The sequence below is a fragment of the Mytilus californianus genome, unplaced genomic scaffold (assembly GCF_021869535.1).
Source record: "Mytilus californianus isolate M0D057914Y unplaced genomic scaffold, xbMytCali1.0.p SCAF_8, whole genome shotgun sequence".
NCBI lineage: Eukaryota > Metazoa > Mollusca > Bivalvia > Mytilida > Mytilidae > Mytilus > Mytilus californianus.
In genome coordinates this window covers 70,846,365-70,869,573 of record NW_026262734.1, presented here as the reverse complement: position 1 = coordinate 70,869,573, position 23,209 = coordinate 70,846,365, and the positions used below count along the sequence as shown (strand labels likewise).

The 23,209-nt window shown below is 31.9% G+C and overlaps 1 protein-coding gene across 1 annotated transcript; it reads right to left on the bottom strand.

Moving 5' to 3' along the window:
* Nucleotides 1–19,971: 19,971 nt before the first annotated feature.
* On the bottom strand, nucleotides 19,972–22,643 carry LOC127712164 (uncharacterized). The gene is made up of 3 exons (XM_052218457.1): nucleotides 22,446–22,643; nucleotides 21,959–22,178; nucleotides 19,972–21,110 (listed from the first exon to the last, which is right to left on the bottom strand). Exons 1-3 carry the CDS (start codon nucleotides 22,641–22,643, stop codon nucleotides 19,993–19,995), a joined length of 1,536 nt encoding a protein of 511 aa, XP_052074417.1. The 3' UTR covers nucleotides 19,972–19,992.
* Nucleotides 22,644–23,209: the final 566 nt, after the last annotated feature.

The window sequence follows — 23,209 nt, the reverse complement described above, 5'->3', positions numbered from 1 at the left end:
ACAATAGAATTATACCTGCCCTATAATAAAAAGGCAAATATACTAATTCCTTATTCACATCAACAATTGTTCGCCTTCTGATCGTGTACAAATGAACATTGCCTACTTTGAAAACTTTGGGCCTTATCTGTTCATAAATCGGAAGCGTAACCGTAGTATACTTCCTATATAAAATAACGAAAAATCGTAAAACAGCCAGATTAAAAAATAAGACATTATTCATGATTTGTTCGCATATAGGAGGGTCTGGATAGGGTTTATAGAATAGAGAATAATTGACAAAATGTGCAGAATAAATGGCAAAATAAATAAAGACTGATGAGAAAAATAGGGCAAAAAAATGAAGAATAGACGGAATAATGGGGTGCTGAAATATAAAGAATAGAGAATAATGGGCAAAAAATATAAAGGATACAGAATAATGACCTAAAAAATTAAAGAATACAGAAATGAAGGACCCCAACCCAAACTCCATACACTCTTATCGTTCGGGTCATTCTTCCCTTTCTCTACAGAAGCGTAGCCAGATGTCACCACTGTTTCGGAGTTTGACCCCAACCTAGACCATCATATAGGGAAACACCTTGCAGATAGAGTTTTCAGGTTAAATAACTTTTATCTCACCTGCTTTCTTAAGTTTTCGGCCAAATTCTTTTAAAAACCTGATGATTTCATTTGGGAAATAGTCAAATTTTAAACTTTTTCCCTTAGAAAAACACAACACATTTGTAAATATCCGCCAAAGAATACCTTTTTAAGACACGTTAGTTTTAGACCCAAGACGGAAAAAGACTCGTCTATCCGCAAATGTTACATAATTTATATTTTCAATCTACAACTAAAGGAAGGTAATTTAATCAAAAGGGCCAAAATCACGTGGTGCAAATCAAATGAATAAAGTACCTAGGATTTTGCCATTTAATGTATCTCTTCTTTGTTCTATTAAATAATTGAGGGTCACCACTTTTTTCCCCTTTTGTGACCATAGGACATAAAGATTTATTCAAACTATTGTTAACAATCAAAAAAATATTAACTAACTATCCAATTTGTATACAATTTTCAAAATACCATATTAATTTAAAATAAAGGGAATAATTTAAATCAAGGGACAATAACTCTTGACAAGTAAACATATTACCATATGCTGAATTACCAATTATTGTCTTAATAATAGAGCATTCTTATATTTCAAATATACAATGTCCCTTTATCTATTCTACTTTTCAAGAAAGAAATTATGGTCTTTTTAAAGCAATTTAGGCAGACATGTTTTTGACTTTGGTGCAGCTTTTTTAACCTATTAATTAAATCCCAAAGGTGGATTTAGGGGGGGCAGGGGGCCAGGGCCCCCTTTTTGTGGGAAAAATTTAGTTGCTTATATAGGAAATCACTGAAGCATGACTGGAGCGGGCCCCCTCTTATGAAAATTTCTGGATCCGCCACTAAATCCCTAAATTTGTCAGCAATACATGTACACCAAACTACCAAACAACCTGGCATTCTGTAAGATCAATATATAAATGAGATGGCTGTAGAGTTTTATGAAAATCAAAGTTGATTTGGAAACGTTACACCAATTTTTAAAGATGACTATCTGAATTTAGCCTAAACTGAAAATTGTAGCTTCTTTTACCTATTAACCAAATCCATAAAAATGACAACAATAAACCAAAGCACCAAACAACCTGGTATTCTGTAAGATCAATATGTTAATGAGATAGTTGTAGAGCTATATAAAAACCAAGTTGATTTGAAACTGTATACCAATTTTTAAAGATGACTATCTGAATTTAGTCTAAATTGAACATTTAAGCTTTTTTTAACCTATTTTTTAAATCCATAAAAATGACAGCAATACACCAAAACTACCAAACAACCTGGCATTCTGTAAGATCAACATATAAATGAGATAGCTGTAGAGTTATATGAAAATCTAAGTTGATTTGAAAAAGTTATAAAAAAATTTAAAGGTGACTATCTGAATTTAGCTTAAACTGAAAATTGTAACTTTTTTAACCTATTAACTAAATCCATAAAAATGACAGCAATAAACCAAAGTACCAAACAACCTGACATTCTGTAAGATCAGTATGTTAATGAGATAGCTGTAGAGTTATATGAAAATCCAAGTTGATTTGAAAATGTTATAAAAATTTTTAAAGATGACTATCTGGTATTAACCTAAACTGAAAATTTAAGCTTTTTTTTAACCTATTTATTGAATCCATAAAAATGACAGCAATACACTAAACTCCCAAACAACCTGGCATTCTGTAAGATCAATATATGAATGAGATAGGTGTAGAGTTTTATGAAAATCCAAGTTGAATTGAAAAAGTTATAAAAACTTTTAAAGGTGACTATCTGAATTATTCCTAAACTGAAAATTTTAGATTTTTTTTCTTACTTATTAATAAAATCCATAAATTTGACAGCAATACACCAAACTATCAAACAACCTTGTATTCTATAAGGTCAAAATACAATTGATATGAAAATCCAAGTGGTTTTGAAAATTTATATAAACTTTTAAAAGTGACTATCTGAAATTAGTCCAATAGAAAACTCTAGCTTTTGTATTCTTTAATTAAATCCTTAAAATTGACAGAAATTAACCAAGCTACCAGTTTGTTGAGACCATGTCTTTTATGTTTTGTGTGCCTTCAAAAGAAATTTCCTACACACCGATAAAATTGATAGCAAAATTTTTCCTATAAAATAAGTTCTGGCCCATCCACTGTACCAAAAATCATTCATATATTTATTTATAGTGGAAATCTATATGAGGTATATTTAAGATATGGAATAAAAATAAAAATAAAATGCTTTGAAAATGTCTTTATAGAATATTTTTTTGTACACATAAAACAACAGTTTGTAAAATATATGAGTTCATCTTGAAAAATAAAAATGGTGTCACCTTCAAAAAGCAAAGTCTACTTTTGCTGTGGTGAAGCCAGGATTATGAAACCAATTTTATAGTCTCTATTCCTAGTTTCTTAGTTCTAAAACATCATGGCTAAGAAAAACATAAGAAAAGTGACTTATTTTGCACATTTTTTGGTAATATTCATTAGTCACTTGACAATAAAATAAGTCAAAGAGTAAAGTGACTAGCTCTAGGTAGATCACTGATAGTGACAGTTTGATATTTGTGAAAGAGTCAAACTAGGAGACAAGTTAGCTCTGACTATACATGTATAGTCTCTGGTCATGGTACATTGTATATGGCGATCAATGAATCTATGGCCAATAAAATAATGACCCCCCTACTAGATCAACCTGAAAAAGAATGACCCCCCCCCCCCCTCTATCAGATTCAATTTTTTTCATGACCCCCCCCCCTACTTTTTTGCCCCCCCTTGGAGATAAATAATGACCGGTCCCTTATGTCGCTCATCTGCATCTTCAACAATGGCCACTTTTAAGTATAAAACCATCATTAAAGGAGAATAACTCTATTAAGAGTTAACTGACAATTTCATTCAGTTGGCGAATTTGTAAACCTTATCCTGCTGCTCATTTTTCCTTTTTAAAGTTTTTAAACTAGATACCTTATTGATGGTTGTGGTCTAGCTTGGTTAAATTTGGCCCAGTAGTTTCAGAGATGATCTTCGTAAGGGTGTCTCATTGGGGGGTCTGATCCCGGATCCCGCTCAGTATTGTTTTATCAGATTCCCGTATCCCGCTTATCATTGTAATTTCACGTGTCTCGTCCGACTTCGTTTCCCGTTTTCACGCACAATAATTTGACTTTCACGAGTCACGCTAACAAAACATCGACCAATCCCGCGTCACGCTTAGAACCAATTGTAAAAGTTAACAGACGACGGGCGCCACGTGATGGCAAAGCTCACACTGGCCCGATTGACCGATGAGGTAAAATGAAACATCGAGTTATATTCGACCGGGGTCATATAAGTTTAATATATCCCCAGATACATGTACATCAATGTATCTGGTACGATTGGGTACATTTTAAATTGACCACCTCTATTACAGACTATGTTGAGCCATTCTTAACCTAAAAAAATTAAAAACGTGGTTTCTAATTTTAAAACGTCGCCTCTAAGAATGATGAAATCTTAACATAAATGAATACAAAAAGAATACAATTTCAAATTTGCATTTAAGCTGAACTTGATTTTTGATTCTGGAATTGTCCCAGTCAGTTGGTCTAACGGAACAATGAACACTATCTTCAAAAATAAAGGTTTAAGAACCGACCCTGGACTGCACAGAGGAATCACACTGTAATCATGTTTGAGTTAAATTGTCGCTGCCATGTTATTGACAGGTTAACTAATTGTGCAGATCACGTAGACCTTGTTTCTGAGTCACAAGCAGTTTTTCTTGTGGGATTCTATACAGTACTATTGATAAAATATTTGCCTACAAAGTAAAAGTGTTTTGTTTTAATATATATTAAAATGACATGAATGATGCTCAGAAAACATTAGAAGGAGTATAAATTAAAGTTTTTTATTTACCTCATCTCATAACGACTTTGTTGGCAGCCCATTTTCCTCGAATTTACACACAATTTTCTTTAAACGATAGAATATATTACTAGAAAAATTATAAATGTATTGACATTTTTGCAACAAAAACAAATTAGCGATTTTAACTAATTGCAACACTATCCAAATGATGTTAATTTATAAATTGCTATTTTCGATGAAAGATTTACAAAAAATATTATTAAACCGCACTTGGCATTTTATTAAATATCATATCTATTACGTGGCTTTTGATTGTGTTGTGATATTATTTTATTTTTCGCTCGTTTTATAATTATTCTTTTTTTTAACTCTTTACTCTTTTAATATATATATTGAAATGGCCGCATTACCTTGTGTACCTTGTGTATACATATCACAGTTGGTTCGTTTCTAAAAATCCTTAAATTTCTGGTATCATGACTTCTTTCCTTTTACAATTAAATTCTTAGCCTTCCATTTGATGATTCGCAACATCTTCCTCGGGCCTCTCACTTTTCCCATCATTCAAAGTATTTGTTTCTAGTTCAAAATAATCAAGAAAGAAGGGGTAACATTTTGACTCTCCTGTAAAAAATGAAGGATGTGTCCATGGGACACAGATGCCCCCGCTTGAAAATATACGGCAAATTCTGAATTTTTTAAAATGACGCCACCAAAAATTCGAACTTGATCTGTGTTTGGTGGTAATAAGCATTGCGTATAAGTTTTATAGCATTTGGTTGAGGCAAACAAAAGTTAGAGTGCGGAAACGGCAAATTTAACTTTTTTTTAATTTTTAAAGGGACATAGTTTGAGAACGGTGAAAGTGACGACACCCAGATTCAAACTTGATCTGTGTTTGGTGGTAATATACCCATATCCTAAGTGATTGATATAATCTTGCATCGAGTTCATGTTTAGTTATGGGCATAGAAAACTCTAGAGGAGAGAACCGAATACAAGATAATATCTATACGTTTCAGATACCAAAATGTGGACTACTATGCACAATTAATGCAATGCACAACAGCTCACTGGATATAGCTCCGAGTTGTTCACAACATAACTAGTCTGGAGATAAAAAATGACGCATGATAATCAACAATATTGCCATCTGAGATCTATAATTTTATTTTTACCATTGTAATGAAATAGCGAGCACAAATATACAAATCCACTTGCCCTCATTGACCTTTCCTGTGAACATCGCCTCATCAGACGCTAAAGTGAAGGTGTGTTCCGTCAACATTTGATCACATAGTAATTCTTGTGTTTTTTTCTAATGTTGTCTCTTGCTCATCAACCCAAAATGCATACATATATTACCAATATCAAAATCTAAATATGAAAAACCTATCCACATTTTGTTACTAATGGGTGGGAGAGGGGGAACATATCAAGGATCTCATCAACCCAAACAGTCAATATCTGTATTGCCTGACTAAATATAGCCCTTAAACCAACCACTTGGATATTGAAAGAATGCGGATGTATCCCATGTACTTCCGCCAAAGATATCAACCAATGAGGTTATACCCATATCCTCAGTGATTGATATAATCTTGCATCCAGTTCATGTTTAGTTATGGGCATAGAAAACTCTGTTGTCCATACAGCATATTTGCATGCCAATCTCAAATATCACCACTAGCAAGGCTTTCCCTTAAGGAATAGTATTCCCAAAACTTAAAACAAAAATGTCTTCAACACTTTTATTAAATATTATTCTTTTATTTCTTTACAATGCAACTAACCATTTCTAGATACGTGTACACAGTTCTTTATAAATAGTTTCACAATTCAATAAGTTCTCATGAATTCGACCACATACAAATTTATAAAGTCCCGTTAAGGCAATGAACTCATATCAAAATGAACATTATTTGTATCACATCTTCAGCATGATGAAAGCTTGTTGTAAGCAAAGGGACTTCACCTCCAAGTGTCAACTATGCTGGCTTGTCGATTACTTTACTGTTGTTGGATCAAACTCACTCTTTACTTCCCAATCAGTAACATTAACAATTGTATTTCCACTTGATTCTTCTCAACTCTGCTAAAAATATATTAACCAATAACAATTTGTTTATTTGAACTTGTACAGCATTAGTCACACTTCGAAAAGGAAAAATCCCTTCGCCTACAATCCACGTGGAAAACCACTAGGGAATCAGTGTCCCTCGAACTGTAGACAGTCTAAGAAATTTAAATTTAAAAATTTCACTATACATTTGATTGATTGATTTTTGGTGTTTTAACGCCACTTTTAAGCACCGCTTTTGGGCTATTTTGTGGCGGCCAGTTTTTATTGGTGGAGGAAGCCGGAGTGCCCGGAGAAAACCTCCGACCTTCGATAGGAAAACTGACAATCCTAGTCAATTAAGATTGGAGTCGAGTGCACCCGCACGAGCGGGGTTCGAACTCACAACCTCAGTGTTGACTGGCTAGTGATTACAGTAGTAACTACTTAGACCACTCGGCCACCGAGGCCCCTATTTTACATAAAATTTTAGTATACATTGGTATACAAAATCATTCAACATTATAGTTAGTAGATAAAACAAAACAAAAATATTGCAACAATCAATCTTCCAAGTCAAAAAGATTTTTGTGACATCTTTAAACACATCAATGAAATTATATACCAATCCACTAGTAAACATCTCAAAATTAGGGGCAAATTTTTAGAATTACTTTCAAATAGGTTCATTTAACATAAAGCTGTTCCATCACAGTTTTTTTTTAATTCAAGTATCGTGCCTTACTGGCATCTTCTGCCTTTCTCTTCAATACAGACAAACATAATTTAGTGTTATATCTATATTTACACCATTTCTTTTTTTTATTATTATATTTCCTGAAATCAAATCATTACGTAAACATGCAATTTGTACTCACCAGTTCTGATCAGAAAAATCCTGTTCTTAAAGGTTGATCCTCATTGACATGAATTATCGTAGAATGTCATATTGCTTCTCCTTCAGACATCAGCTTGTCAGTAACACCCGTGATCTGAAAACTAAAACATTCTATTCATATTCTATGTACATTCAAACAGACCGCTGAACGCGGACCTCGACGAAGACACCTTTTAATTCAATACACATCACTCCAGCCAACAAAACTAATACCAAGTGACATGTAATTTCACACTTAATGCTTTCCCTTTCTCAATCTTACTATACTTTTCTAACAAAATCTTATTATACATAAAATATTTTAACAAACTCCAATTATACAATAGACAATATATATTAGCACAAACACATTTACATTAAATGGTTATGGCATACAGTATTGAGACAATAAACTGACAATAGTTAAATTTACTATAATTATATTAGAGTGACAGTGGTTTTCACAGGGGGAAAAAAAGACCATAAATATGTGTGTATCGACAGTTAACACATCATTAATGTTCATGTACAAAAAAACAAAAACAAAAATTAGGATACATATTAAAAGAAATATAAGTTATACAGATGCTCTCAATAAAAAAACAATCATTAATATACTTTATGGTGAGTTTTATAATGACTGGCAGACTGCTATTTAAAAGTGCGGTCATATGCCTCAGTCTTATAGCTGACTGCAATTTAATAAAATTGAAATTAAGATTTTTATTAATATTTTGTATATATGTGTCCCTCAATGATATATAGCATGGACAGACTGAAAAGAAATGGTATTCATCCTCAATTTCTTGTCTATTACAGGATAAACAAATGCGTTTACTTCTTTCGGTGTTGGTATAACACCCCCTTTCAATTGCTAGGGAGTGGGCACTGAGTTTAAGTTTACTGAAAACTGATCTGTCAGTTTTGAATTTACATATATCAATATACGGGGCCTTTTTCCAATTTTTTAGTCTTACAAAAGAAATTTAACTTTTCACATTTATGGATAGAACAATTCATAATTTGATATGCCTGGTCAAAGATTCTTTGTTGGATAGTATTTATGTAATATTTTAAATTAATAGTATCAAAAGTTAGATGGCCAAAACCTAATTTATTTAACCAGTCCTTTACAATGTTAACCCATTTACTTGTTTTCTCTACATTATTATATATTTTATAGACTAAATAATTAGGTGAATTCACAATGTGGTTTAGAAATTTTATAGCTGAAAGCTGAATTTTTAAGTACAAAGGGGTTCTGTTTGTCTCAGCTAGACAAGCTACATTTGTTGTTTTGCACTGTACCCCTAAAATTTCTTTAATAAATTTTATATGTAAATGTTCAAATAGATCTGAATCTTTGAACACTTCGCTTACACCCCATACTTTACTTCCATAAAGAGTGATTGGGACAACTAAAGTATCAAATAATTTTTCAAGCATATTGCAAGAATTATCTAAAGAAACTGTTTTTTTAATTTTAAACCAAGCCTTTCTTCCTTTTTCCATAAGAATTTCTTTTGAATGACTTAAATTGCCTGAATAATTTATTGTTATTCCAAGGTAACAATAAGATTTAACAGTCTCAAGATGCTCGTTTTCTACTTTAAAATAATTACAATGGGATTTCCCATTAGAATTGAATATTATAATTTTTGAATTTTGTTTGTTTACATCGTTTCCACAGGGAACAAAATTTAGTTAACTCATTAAGTGCATTTTGTAGCCCTTCTTGGGTTTTTGACAATAGAATAATGTCATCTGCATATAATAATGATGTTAGTTTAACATCTATAACAATTGGTTGAGTGTTTGCATGATCAAGGTCATTTACAAGGCCATCTATATAAATATTAAACAAAGTTGGGCTAAGTACATCCCCTTGTTTTACTCCGCAATTTGATATAAATTCATGGCTAATACCATTTTGAAATTTAATTCTGCATTTGTTTTCATTATACATTGATTGAATGACATTAAAAAGTTTCCCTGGAAGTCTGTTTTGGAGTAGGATGTAAAATAAACCCTCCCTCCAGACAGTATCTAAGGCTTTTCGTAGATCTATAAATGCTGCAAAATCTTTCTTTTTTTAGTCTTATATTTATCAACAATTGACTTTAATGAGAAGATGTGATCTGCTGTTCTAGCCTTTTCTTTGAAGCCAATTTGATTTTCACTTATCAAATTATTGGTGTTAATGAACTTCATAAGTCTGGTGTGTATAATTTTATTGAATAATTTTCCCAAATTAGAAGTCAATGAGATACCTCTATAATTAGAGGGGTCAGATTTGTTCCCCTTTTTGTGAATTAATGTGATCAGACTTTTGTTCCATAATTTTGGGAAGCTGCCTTTCATAAATACTAGGTTGAAAAGTTTTGATAGGGGTTCTAATAATACTGGCATACCACATTTAATCATTTCATTGGAAATTAAGTCCCCAGCTGATGATTTACCCTTTTTTTAGTGTTTTAACTGCCTTTAAGATTTCAACTGGCTGAATTGGTTGATTAAATTCGTTGTCAGAATTGCATGTATTTAGTGTCTTTTTTAAGGCATTCAACTTTTCAATAATTATGTCATGGAATTTATTGTTTTGGATATTAGAAGTACTGTCCATTTTTTTAAAGTAGTTTATAAATAATTCTTGATCAAAATGGTTTTCTTCTTTTAATTCTGATAGAGCATTTAATTTGTTAAGTAAATTCCAAAATGTCTTTGGGTCTTTTTTCATATTTAGTGAAATTTGGTCACAGATTTGACTTTTGTAACTTCTTTCTTCTTGTTTACATTCTTCTTCTTAATTTAGATTTAAATGAGTAAAATGATTTCCTGTAGGATCCATTGTCTGGAAACTTATTTACAAGAAAACAGTACTTTTTAACTGTAGTATGAAGGTCATGACAAGAGTCCGAGAACCATGTTTTTTTATTTTTCTTGATAGGCCTATTCATGATCTTTTTTTGAACAGATTTAGTGGATGAAAGAGCTGTATCACATAATATAGCGTTACATTTTTCCACAGCTATATTAGAATCGATCTGCCTATCACTTACAAAATCATCTAGTCTTTGTTTCACATGTGAGCTTTGAATGTTTGTAGTATAGCAACCAATTGCTTTGTTATCCCAAATAAATTTACCAGGGAGAGGATCTAATTTTGTCCCTGTGTTTTTACATTTTTAAAAGCAAGTAAGTAAAGAGCAACTGATGGGACAATGATCTGAAATTGTAGTAAACTCATTAACTTTAAAGTTTCCAATGCATTCTAATATATTAGAAGACACAAGTGTATAGTCTACAAGACTGGAATCATTATATGTTATACATGTACATTTGTCCATAGGGTCTCCAATAGTTAATAGTTAATTATTAATAATTTTCCACTCCTGTTTGTAGATTTCGAATCAAGATTATTTCTTAAATTATGAGAGTCAATTGAATACTCATTGTCATTTGATTTTGGGAATTTTGCTTCATCAGAGATTACAAAGTCAGGAATAGTATTAGTATAGGCATTAAAATCACCTTGAATTAAAATATCTCCGAGTTGACTATAGTGCTCAATATTCCTAAGCAACTTTGGATAAACTTCATTTATATCTTCTGTACAACCAGAAGAATATTCTGGTGAAAAATATACTGTAGCAATAAAAATATCATTCTTTAGATTAAAAAAATGTTTATCTAGTTTAACCCATACAGCATTATTATGAGTACAAGATAGTTTGGATATACCTTTATATATAGAACTTCTGACATAAAGAGCAATACCACCAGAACCACGTCTGGCTCTTTTATGTTTTTTCCTGGCACTGTTACATATAAAATCAAATTCAGGTATATTATCAACAGGTTTACCACTGTCACTCCAAGTTTCAACAAGACTAATAATATGCATTTTTGATACAAAATTTACAAATGCATGTTCACTAATTTTTTCTGAATTTAAACCTTGAATATTCCAAATGCCAATGTTCAGGTTATATTCAGTAGAACTAAGTTTTGGCATTATTTTAGTTAAAGGATTTAAATTAGATTGTTACCAATATAAGTTAAAAGGACAAACTAGGATTTGTTTTTTGGATGATCCTTTGTCAAGGAATTGATGAATTCAAAACTACAATGAATTAAATTATCCATTTTTTCTATTTTTTTCCATAGATGGTTATATACCATAGAATAGAAGTTTCATCAAAATTTATTTTGAATAATAAACAAGTGTGGACACAGATCAGTGTAGATAGTATATTTGGATGTTTGACAGTGTTTTATAAGACAAAAGAAGTACTATGTTTTCCCATTGGGTTCTATATTATTAACTGTGATGCACAATATGACAACCAACCTGAGCATTAGGAGTGTTGTTTATTTAATATTTAGTTTTTTTATGTTCAAGACGGGCATGTAAGAGACACTAATTGCATTAATTACCAAAGGATTATGATAGAATATGTTCCACATTTTTGATTTTGGATACATTTTGAAGCTAGGAGAGGAACACATAACAGGTTCATTTTTTCATGATGTGATTTTTTTATATGGGAGATGGTATCTGAGAACATGTATTTGCTTAATATTTGTATAGTTCTATTTATATTACTTTGTGGTGGATCATCAGTATCATAAGTAAAAGATTTCGTTTAAATGTCGAAATTGTTTCTCAGATTAGAAGACATTTAATGGTTTTTAGTAATTACTCAGATTAGAAGACATTAGTAATGACAATGCCTGACATGATTCTTGGGGCTAGATGAGCTAGAAAGTAAACTTCTGTGTTATTTTTTTTATTAATTCTTTGAAAATATTTCCTCCAAAGCAAGTCAAAGCAACAAAAAAAAAATTGGCCAGTATGAAAATGATATCATCAAAAGAACCTTTGTGAGCATGCTTCAAAGACTCATAACTACTACAGAAGTCATCTGATAAAATTTCAAGTGGATATAAACATCTACTTAATATGTCTAAAGATCTAAAAAGTTGTAGTATTCAATATGAAAAAGGTATTGCAAAAATATTCACTACAGAAGTCATCTGATAAAATTTCAAGTGGATATGAACATCTACTTTATATGTCTAAAGATCTAAAAAGTTGTAGTATTCAATATGAAAAAGGTATTGCAAAAATATTCTCTTTTCAATTTATTTTGTTATATGGATACAAATACAAGTAATACCAATACAGTAAGGCAGTTTTGTTGTGGTATGAACGTGTATTGTAGTAATTAATCATTGCTGTTTATTCACACAAATTAAGAAATAAAAAATGAATGATAAATGTTGAACATGTACAATGAAATATAGTTTTAGAATTCAATTAGGCCAGATAGGCCTTATAAATTTTGGTCTTTTTTTTAACATACTGAATGACCATTTACACTCAGGACTAAGTCGTCATGTAGGCAGTACAGATGTATAAAAATAAAGTATAGCATAACAATCTAGCATCATATTGCTAGTAGCAAGAGTAGCATTGTTTGGTAAATTTGTGGTGTTTTTTTTTAAAATTTGGATAATGGACAAAAAATGTTTGATTCAAATCTAGATAAAATGCTATTATCTCCCTATTACTTACATTGTACATAGAATGGATACTACTTTAATAATTCCTTGTACATGAGAGTTGTCTGTCAAATCTTTATTTCACAATGAATGAATTGCATAACAATTAACTGAGCTCGAAGCAAAGCACTTTTATAACACACTTAGACAAAGAGCTCAATCCAGTGATATACTGTGTACTACAGGTCCTTCATGAACATCCATCTACCAAAACCATATCTCAATAACATGCCATACTACATGGTTGGATCAGAAGTCCTGAAAAAGACATGAATTTTATTATTGTATTTTAAGTATATACACCAGTTAAAACTTTCACAAATTTGTGGTAAAAGCATTCAGTATCTAGCAACTATCAATGGCTTCATGCACAAATTGATATAGGTTAAGTGCCCCTCTGTTGGAAATAAGAACGTATCTCCACCTAATTTTAGTAAACATTCAAAACTATAAAATTTTATCTTAGACTTGCGAGTGTCTATTTACCATCACCACTGAATCAATAATATATGTATACATATATAAGAGTAAAATTGACATACATATATAAGACTAAAATTGACATTCGGTCTTTACTCCACGTTCATTTCTCAAGTCGATGTTCAAATCTGACTTCATGATAAAATAAGATTCCATATTTACAACCGATGAAATATTCCTCTGATAGACGCCGCAATGAAATCCCAGTTTTCTAAAATGATAGGTGGAACCTAAATTTTAAACGATATATTCTAAATATTGCTAATACATTTCATAATAATTCTTCTAAAAAATTTGCTATATTTTTTCCTTATTTTGTCTTTTGTTTGAGACTGTATGTGGACCTCTAGATGTCTTTCAATTACATCCAGGTTGGCGTGGGTTGATGTCTGATTATTGTACATGTTATATATCAATGTGGGATTTGTTTATAAAAATAACAACTATTCCTTAAAATTCAAATAAAATGGATGTAAGAAATTATAGGTATCCATATGCATTCCAACTTCAATAAACAGCTGCGCCATGAGCCCATGATAGGCTAGTCTCATTTACAAAGAATAACGTTCAATTACTTCTCAATGTCATATTAGAAATTTATGAAAATCAAACAGGGAGCTTACATCAATAGATATAAACAATATACCAAAGTTTAATGAGAATTGTTGATAACATTATCAGAAACTTGAAAATCCCCCCTTTATACATGTTTTAATATATAAAACCCCATAACTTGGAAATGCAAAATTTATAAAATTCTAAAGGCAGCAGCTGACATCACTAGATATAAACAATTCACTAATGTTTCATGAGAACTGCTGAAAGCATTTTTTGAGTTATAGTCTGAAAACTGGAAAATCACCCTTTTTTTTTATAGGAATAAACTCGGAAATGTAAAATCTAAAATTTATAAAAAAAAAAGAAAGGGAGCTCACGTCAATAGATATAAACAATTCACCAAAGTTTTATGGAATTTTATTAAAGCGTTTTTAAGTTTATGTCTGACATGTTGACAACGGACGGACAGACAGGCAGACAACGGTATACATGTACCATTAAGATTTTGAGATTTATTAAAAAAAAAACTTTCATGACATAAAAATTATTTGCATTTGTTCTGTTGATTGATAGCTATAGTGGTACATGTACATGAGGACTAGAATGGGATTAGATATAATATATACATAATGTATATAACGGTCAATTCAACAGTTGTGGTGTAAATCAGTTGTATTTTTTGGTTAACTCATAATGTATACATTTAGATCATTGGCTTTCCTACACATTGATATTTTACAATATTGATTATCTGTTTATTGTTCTATTGCTGGTATTTTTCACCTCCCTTAAACTTTTAACGCTAGATGAACTCAAGCTTGATAGGGTCTTCTCGCACATTGACGGGGCTGAAAAATTTTGGTTGACATATGTATACACATGTATGTCCTCTTTTCATGGGTTTACGTGCTATTAAGAATGCATTGTGGCGTCACAATTTCCATTGAAAAGATGTGCATAGTATTTTTTGGTTGACACATTATGTATACATGTACATGTAGATCATTGGCTTTTCTACACTGTAAATATACCTGACGCCTGACGCGTCCGGACGCGTTCAAAATTTGTACACCGAATGTTCAATATTTTAACGTCATATGTTCATGCTTAGAGACGTGTTCAAAGTTTTAACGTTTGTGTTAAAAATGTTAACATGTGTGTTCAGACGCAGTGAACACCGGTGTTCAAAGTCTGATCTAAAAAAGAAGATAGTCGTTTGTTCGATTTTCTATCCTTCCAATTGGCAAATTCAAAAAGAAATTCTTTAAAAAATATGAATGTATACGCAGGATGATGATCTTGTGAATTTTTGGCTAATATTTTAGTAATTGTGAAATATTAAACTTCCAAGCTGGCATATATGTATAGTTTATGAATTTATTTTATTATTTATTTATATATACTAGTTTTACTTATAAGTGACATAATTATGCATATCAATGAGGCCTGTTATGATAATATCGTAATAAAAATATGTCGATGTTTATGTTATTTCATGATCCGTTCATTTTATTAACATTACATGTTCAATCAGTGTTCAAATCGCTCGAAATTTTGAACACCTCGTGTTAAAAAAAATATACCAGGATACCAAATACCGGAAACAGATATCGGCTGGCGATTTAGGCGGTTAAACGAAGAATGGATACACATAAGAAAGAGAACTGGAGAAGGGACTTCTATCCCATATGAACACGAAAGAAGTAAGTAACAAGTTAGAATAATCTCCATAGGTAGTTCGATGGCTTCCTTGTTATTTTCTCATGCCAGATATATATTTGTCAAATATTCATAACTGTCATATCCAAATTTTCAATATTTAACATAAAAGACGAATTAAAAAACGGGCTTTAGATATAAACGTAAATAACTGTCAGCTTTGTTCTGATGATTTCCTAAACTGATGAATAAACAGTCTGTCTGTTATACAGAATAAATGATGATTTTCGACATCCACATACATTAGCTGAACACTAAGTGTTAAGAACTCTAACATCAAGTGTTAAAAAATGAAACACAAAGGCATTAAAAACTGAATACCACACATTCAATTGATGAACACTAAGTGTTAAGAACTCTAACATCAAGTGTTAAAAAATGAAACACAAAGGCATTAAAAACTGAATACCACACATTCAATTGATGAACACTAAGTGTTAAGAACTCTAACATCAAGTGTTCAAAAATGAAACACAAAGGCATTAAAAACTGAACACCACACATTCAATTGATGAACACTAAGTGTTAAGAACTCTAACATCAAGTGTTCAAAAATGAAACACAAAGGCATTAAAAACTGAACACCACACATTCAATTGATGAACACTAGTGCAAACATTTGGAACACTATTTTTGACTTAGAAAATGCATTTGTTTTTTTTATTTGCAGGAATCGTTAGATTAAAATGTTTGAATTAGAAACCGGTAGCCAATAATCCCAAAAAGGTCATTTCTGCATGCTATAAAGTGGTGGAAAAAAGAAAGATGTAGAAAAAAGGTATGACAGTATATGTATATTAATAGCTTATGTGGGTGTATCATTTCTATCTGTTCACCTTAGGTCAAAAACTTTTGTAATTTATAATGTCAAAACTTGCATTTCATTGCTATAGAATATCAATTTGTACACTAGTATATATCGACATTAAAGCATAACAAGCATTGCAGAATTTGATGCTTTATGAAAAACTCTCTTCTATTAATTTTTTATTTTATTTTGCAGGATGTATAGGCTCATAGACATTCCTTGTTGTGGAGGATTTTGACATTGGAAGTTGATAACAACACATAAAATGCCACCCAGTTGATAGCTTTAAGTGAAGATGCACTGAAAAGTGGAGCGTACATTGTATGTGATCGTACAAGAACTGTTGGAATTTGCAAACTTTTAAACTTTCATTGTGACAAATACCTATATCATAAACTATCTAATTATCACATTGACATGCTTTTTTGGTTAGGATACAAATGATGTTGCAACTATCTAGTCATGTAGGGGAAAATCATTATTTGTGATATATATTTAAGTCAGTTTAAAAACATTATGTATGTGATTTCACTGACTGTTACTTGTGATATCATAAGGTATCTGGTGTACTTTTCTTACATATAATATGCTGATTTGATTACATAAAGAATTACTTGTTAAAATATGTTTTATTGTTATATTTTGCCTGATTGAATATAGTTTTTATAACAGTTTATTTAAGTTGAGTACTTATGGAAAATTATGTACGCTTGAAAATAGAACATGTTCCACATTTGAACACCATCACTTTGAACACTTATGTCAACTGTTCTGAAAGTTAACGTCTGGTGTTCTGAATCTTAACACTTTGGCTTTAAACATGTTCTATGTGTTCAAAAAGTGTTACATGGCTGTTGAACGCGTCGACGTATTAAGATTTTGAACATTCGGATACGTTAAATCGTTGAACACTAAGTGTTAAGAACTCTAACATCAAGTATTCAAAAATGAAACACAAAGGCATTAAAAACTGAACACCACACATTCAATTGATGAACACTAGTGTAAACATTTGGAACACCATTACACGTTCAAAAATTGTTACAAAAAAGCGTTCAAGCAGTGTTCTATTTATTAACACTTAGATTTACAGTGTACACATTGATATTTTACAATATTGATTATCTGTTTATCATTCTATTGCTGGTATTTTTCTCCTCCCTAAAAGTTTTAATGTTAGATGAACTCAAGCTTGATAGGGTCTCCTCGCACATTATGACGCGACTTCAAAATTTTGGTTGACATATGTATATATATATCATCTTTTCATGGGTTTTGCTATTAAGAATTTTTGATGCATTGTGGCGAGTCACAATTTCCATTGAAAAGGCATGAATAGTACGAATTCATATGACAAATGTATGACGTACGAAAACAAATGATCTGACCATATATGAACAGATTATCAGCTTTTCAACACATTGATATTGTCAAATATTAGCCACAATGAATCTTTTTAGCAATGAACCATTTTAGCGAGTGAGTGCAGCTAATGAGCTAAAATGAATCATATTGTGTCCTCAGTGGGTGATATTTTAAGTTATCGTCCTTCCCTACGCCTATATCACCCTGCTCAGTCGCTCCGTAATTCTCGTATCACGGCTTTGAGACGAGAGCAGGCATTATCAGCGACGTCACAATGTGAGAGGAGACGTTATCAAGCTTGCTTTTGTCAAGCGTAAAACTGTCTTAAGGAGGGGAAAAGAACAGTTATAGAACGATAAACAGAAAATCGGGTTTTCTTCGTATAGATATCGTAAAATATCTGCCGCTCAACACAATGTGAAGCTTTTTCTCTCGTTCGCTGCGCTCACTCGCAATAAGGTTCACATTGTGGCTCGCGGTTGATATTTTACGATATCAATGTGTAGAAAACCCAATAATCTATACGTATCTATACAAAGAAAACCTGATTGCTTTTTCACCTCCCTAACTTGACAAGACAGTTTTTACCCTAGACGAAAGCAAGCTTGATAATGACTCCTCACACATATGTATAGATTATCAGCTTTTCTACACACTGATATCGTAAAATATTAGCCAGTGAGCCGCAATAAACCTTTTTGGTGAGTCATTGTGAGTGAGCACAGCTAATGAGCTATATTTAAGTAAAATGAATAAAATTGTGTCCTCAGCGACAGTGGGTGATATTTTACGGTATCTATACACCTTATCGCTATTTGTCCGCCATTACTGGACATCACATAGGTTCCCGTAAAATTTTGACGCCATAATACAAAATTTCTGAGGCAACAATGGAAACTTGATTGTTGTATGACGTCGATCAATAGAAACTTGATTGTTGTATGACGTCGATCAATAGTTCAAGCCGGACAGATTCTTGGGTCAGCCGGGAATACACCTATCCACTAATCTGAGATAAGCCCGCCCATCATAGCAACACATGGCAACCCAGCATCCTCGGACAAGCTTATCTACAAAATGGCGGTTACTACGAAGTTAGATGTGTTGCTACACAATATTAATCTTGATTATTTTAAGGATAAGACATTAACAGGGAGATCAAAAGACCAAGGTTATAATTATTTTACACTTGGTTACATTCATAGTATAAATTTGTGTGAAATTAGTGCAAATGAAGTGGATATTAAAGCCAAATGTTACCGGTCAATGAGGAAAAATGAAGCTCCACACAAAGTAAACATTACAGTGTTGAAAGACGAGAAGATTATATCAGACAGCAATTGTACATGTGTAGCAGGGTAATTAATTAATTAAAATATACATTATTGCGTGTGGTGTCATACTCCACATGATAAAATGATCAGATAAGAAAGTTTTTAGATAAGATACATATCAAAGATTTATGGCACAGCATGTAAACTGGTCAATTTACGCTCAATGAAACACTTGTTTTATTTGTGTATTGATAATTGGCTAAGCTTTGATTACATTTATATTCATTTAATGATTGTATAATCTATCAATTCTATCATGAAATTAAAAAGATAAATATGAAAATAAATTATACGATACACCAGAATTATTAAAAACTTCTTTCTTCATTTTCAGTTTATCTGGTACTTGTTCCCATGTTGTTGGATTAGTGCATACAATTTGTCACTACCAGAATTTAAACTTAAAAGAGGTACCATCAGAGCTATCTGCAACAAGTTTGCCGCAACAATGGCACAAACCAAGGGGAAGGAAAATAAAAGCACAACCTGTAGTTTCAATGACTCTTGCAAATCCGACAACACCTTCTTCAGAGAGAAAGAGAAAACCAGTGTTTACAGAAATTCCGCAGGTTGATTTACCAGGTTCATCATCAAGTGCAATTTTAAAACTCAAGGAAGATGATGATATTCCACTGAGTTACTTACTGCAAGAAAATGCAACCACAATCAACACAAGGCTGGGCAAAGTTCAGACTGGGTCCTTACTGTATTTTCATGTAAGTAAAACATATTCAGAAGTTCAGATATATTTTAATTTCCTTCACCTGAAAATAAGATATACATTACATTTTGACAAGAGTGTCCTGAAAATTTGTTAATAAGGAACATACAGTCCATATTTCATTAATGTTATAAAATAAAGTTCCTGGAATTCTTCTATTAACAATTTTGAAATTTTTTATTTGATTAATTGAACGTTCAATGTGAATTCTGTGAGCTGCAATTTTACGGGTAAGTGCAACATCACCAGAAGACATTTGTGTTGCAGTTGATGCAAAAGGTGGAATATTTAGTCTTAAATTTAATTCACCCAGCTCTTTTTCTATACGAAATCCTTTGTCTGCCATTATTCCATCATTGTCTTGAAGATAACCCTGATCTTTAAGTTGCTGTAGCAATTTGTAAAATCCACTTTCCTTGCAAATTTCATTGTCCGAGATAGATCCAGAAAATAAATCGGATACAAATATGACAGAACCTCTTGGATCTGTAACCACCAAAGATTTCAAGGTTGTTGAAGACTTGTAGTCTGAATAGCACTGACTCTGTGACTTGAGTGATGAAGGTTTCTCTGTTTTTAATTCGGTACAGTCTATAATTGCAAGGCATGTTGGAAACTCTTGTTGGTATTGATGTGGCATATTCTGTATAATAGTGTCTCTGTGGGGCCAGTATGACAAATATCCCAATTTAAGGAACATATAATGGATAACACTCTTGAATATAACACTAACACTTTGGGGTTTGATGTTGAATCTGTATGCCAAGTCCTTTATGTGAAGTCCATTTCTCAAACGACACAACACTAAGAATAGCTGGTCAGTGAGGATCATTGCTTTGACTTCTTTTCTTTTTTCTTTATAATTTACTGGATTAATTCCTTCTTCTGGAAATAAAAAGTTTACTAACAAAATGAATCTTACATATGTTAATCCAGTGTAATACTCAAAAAGTTTCTTTATGTTTGAATTTGCCACTGTTTCTGCTGAAAACTTTTTATTATGGACAACTTGTTTCTGTTTCTTTGCTGGTGATCTTTTGCTCTTTAGTTTGAAATCCTGCTCAACACAACTTGCTAATTGCATCTTTAGGTCTTCATTTTGCTTAATGAGGGCATTTTTTTCTTCTTCCAAATTCTTTATTGATGAATTACGTGCAATCAAATCCAAGTTTGTGTAAACTGAAAAAAGAAAATAGAAAAATATGAAAAATTATGAAACATGAAATTCTATTTTTTTTTTCAGTTACAGCACTATGAAGAGTCACAAACAGCAGATGTCACAGCTTGTGGATATACAAAATTTCCCATTAAAGTTACAAATATAATAGATGACTTGTATAAATGTTGTAATGAGTTCATGCCAATGAGTATTGAAGAAGCCATGCACTTAGAAAATGTTACTGTTCGCCAGTTTGACTGTACAGAGTGGTTCAATCAACGAAAGAAAAGAATAACAGCTTCACAATTTGCCAGAGTTGCTAAACGAAAAAAACAAGTGAATGACAAATTTTTACAATCTTTGTTTGATCCAAAGAAATTTTCAAGTGCGGCAACCTCATATGGAACTGCCAATGAAACTGTGGCAAAAGAACAATATGCTGAAAAGTATAAGGACAACCATCTTCACGATTGTGGTTTAGTAGTCAATCCTGGATTTAGTTTTCTTGGTGCTACACCTGATGGCAAACTGTGCTCCAATGGTACCACAGGAATTGTAGAAATAAAATGTCCTTATGCTGTTAGAGACCTTAAAATTGAAGAGGCAGTTGTCACAGCTAATTTTTGTTTGCAAAAAAATGGATATATTTTAGTTATGAACACAGGACATGATTATTACTATCAGGTTCAAGGACAGTTACTTATAACTGGTGCACCTTTTTGTGAATTTATTGTATACACAAAATCAGATATGTCAGTGGTAAAGGTACTTCCAGACTACGAATTTCAAATGGAAATGTTCAGTAAACTATGTGAATTTTATAAAACACATGCCATGCCTTATCTTGAAAAAATCGAAAAAGACTTACCAACTTCATCAGTTTGATTATCTTTGTCATTTTCATTACTAGACAGTATGCTTGGATTTATACATGTAACTTCTGGTACACTACAGGAGGGTTCTGCACTATTTTGTTCTAGTTCAACATATTTTCTTTTTCTGGATTTTACTCTGGCTTCATAAACCTGGCCACCAGTTGCAGGAAAAGGATCTGGATTCTTTTCTGGTGGAAAACCACCAACAAAGTGCTGAAAAAATAATGTTTATTCTGTTTATTATGAAAATAAAAGTAGACAATAAATAACTGGTTATCTATAAAGTTTGATTTACAAATAAGCTTATCAAATATGTGTTGAGACTAAGTTTTCCTTTATTTGTTTTAGTTATTAAATAACTCTATATCATTCAGATCCATCTATCATGTCTATCAGTAAATCAGCTTTTTATTTTTAATTGAAAACAGATATTAATTATGTAAATAATTGTTTACAAATATTAACAAAAATATTACATACCTTTGAACAAACATATGTGTCTCTTGTTATTTTATTAACATTTAGTTGTTCCACAGGCCTCCCACATGCCTTAATCCATCTTAAACAAGCATCATAATTTGTCTTTGGTTTTGGAAACGGCAGGAAGGATACATTAATTATCCTCTCTGGATACCTTGTATCAGAATTGCATGTCCCCCATGAGCATCTTTTTACCATTTATCTCAAAAATAAGTGGAAATCTTCTAATTGACCATGTGTTTATATCTATAGCTTGTCCGAGGTTATGGCCGACACACGTGTTGTTATCATAACATTGATTCACGTGCATCTTGTAACTGATATGATTGACTGATATATTTATCATAGATAAGAAATGGATTGGTGTATAGCGATAAAGTGTATACTAAGAAAACCCGATTATCTGTTAATCGTTATACTACAATTTGATTACTGGCTTTTTAACCTCCCTAACTTGTCCTAGCCCTAAGACAGTTTTACGCTAGACAAAAGCAAGCTTGATAACTACTCCTCACACATTGTGACGTCGCTGATTACATCTCCTCCGACATTATGACGCGAGTTATGACGTTGCTTATAATGCCAGGGTCATGTTCAATATCGTAGCGGCTACGTAGATTTTTGTCTACTGAACGAGTAGCTCGCCTTGCTGCTATCAATATCTACGTAGAAGCTAGGCTAGCTACATGTTCAATAGTCATAAATCTACGTAGCACTACGGAGCCGCTATGATTTTGAACGCAACCCTGCTTTCGTCTAAAAGC

Coding starts and splice junctions, on each gene's coding strand:
- LOC127712164 (XM_052218457.1), bottom strand. CDS start 22,643: ATGGTAAAAAGATGCTCATGGGGGACATGCAATTCTGATACAAGGTAT. Junction 22,179..22,445: donor ACACATATGTTTGTTCAAAG/GTATGTAATATT, acceptor TTATTTTTTCAG/CACTTTGTTGGTGGTTTTCC. Junction 21,111..21,958: donor TAATCAAACTGATGAAGTTG/GTAAGTCTTTTT, acceptor TTCTTTTTTCAG/TTTACACAAACTTGGATTTG.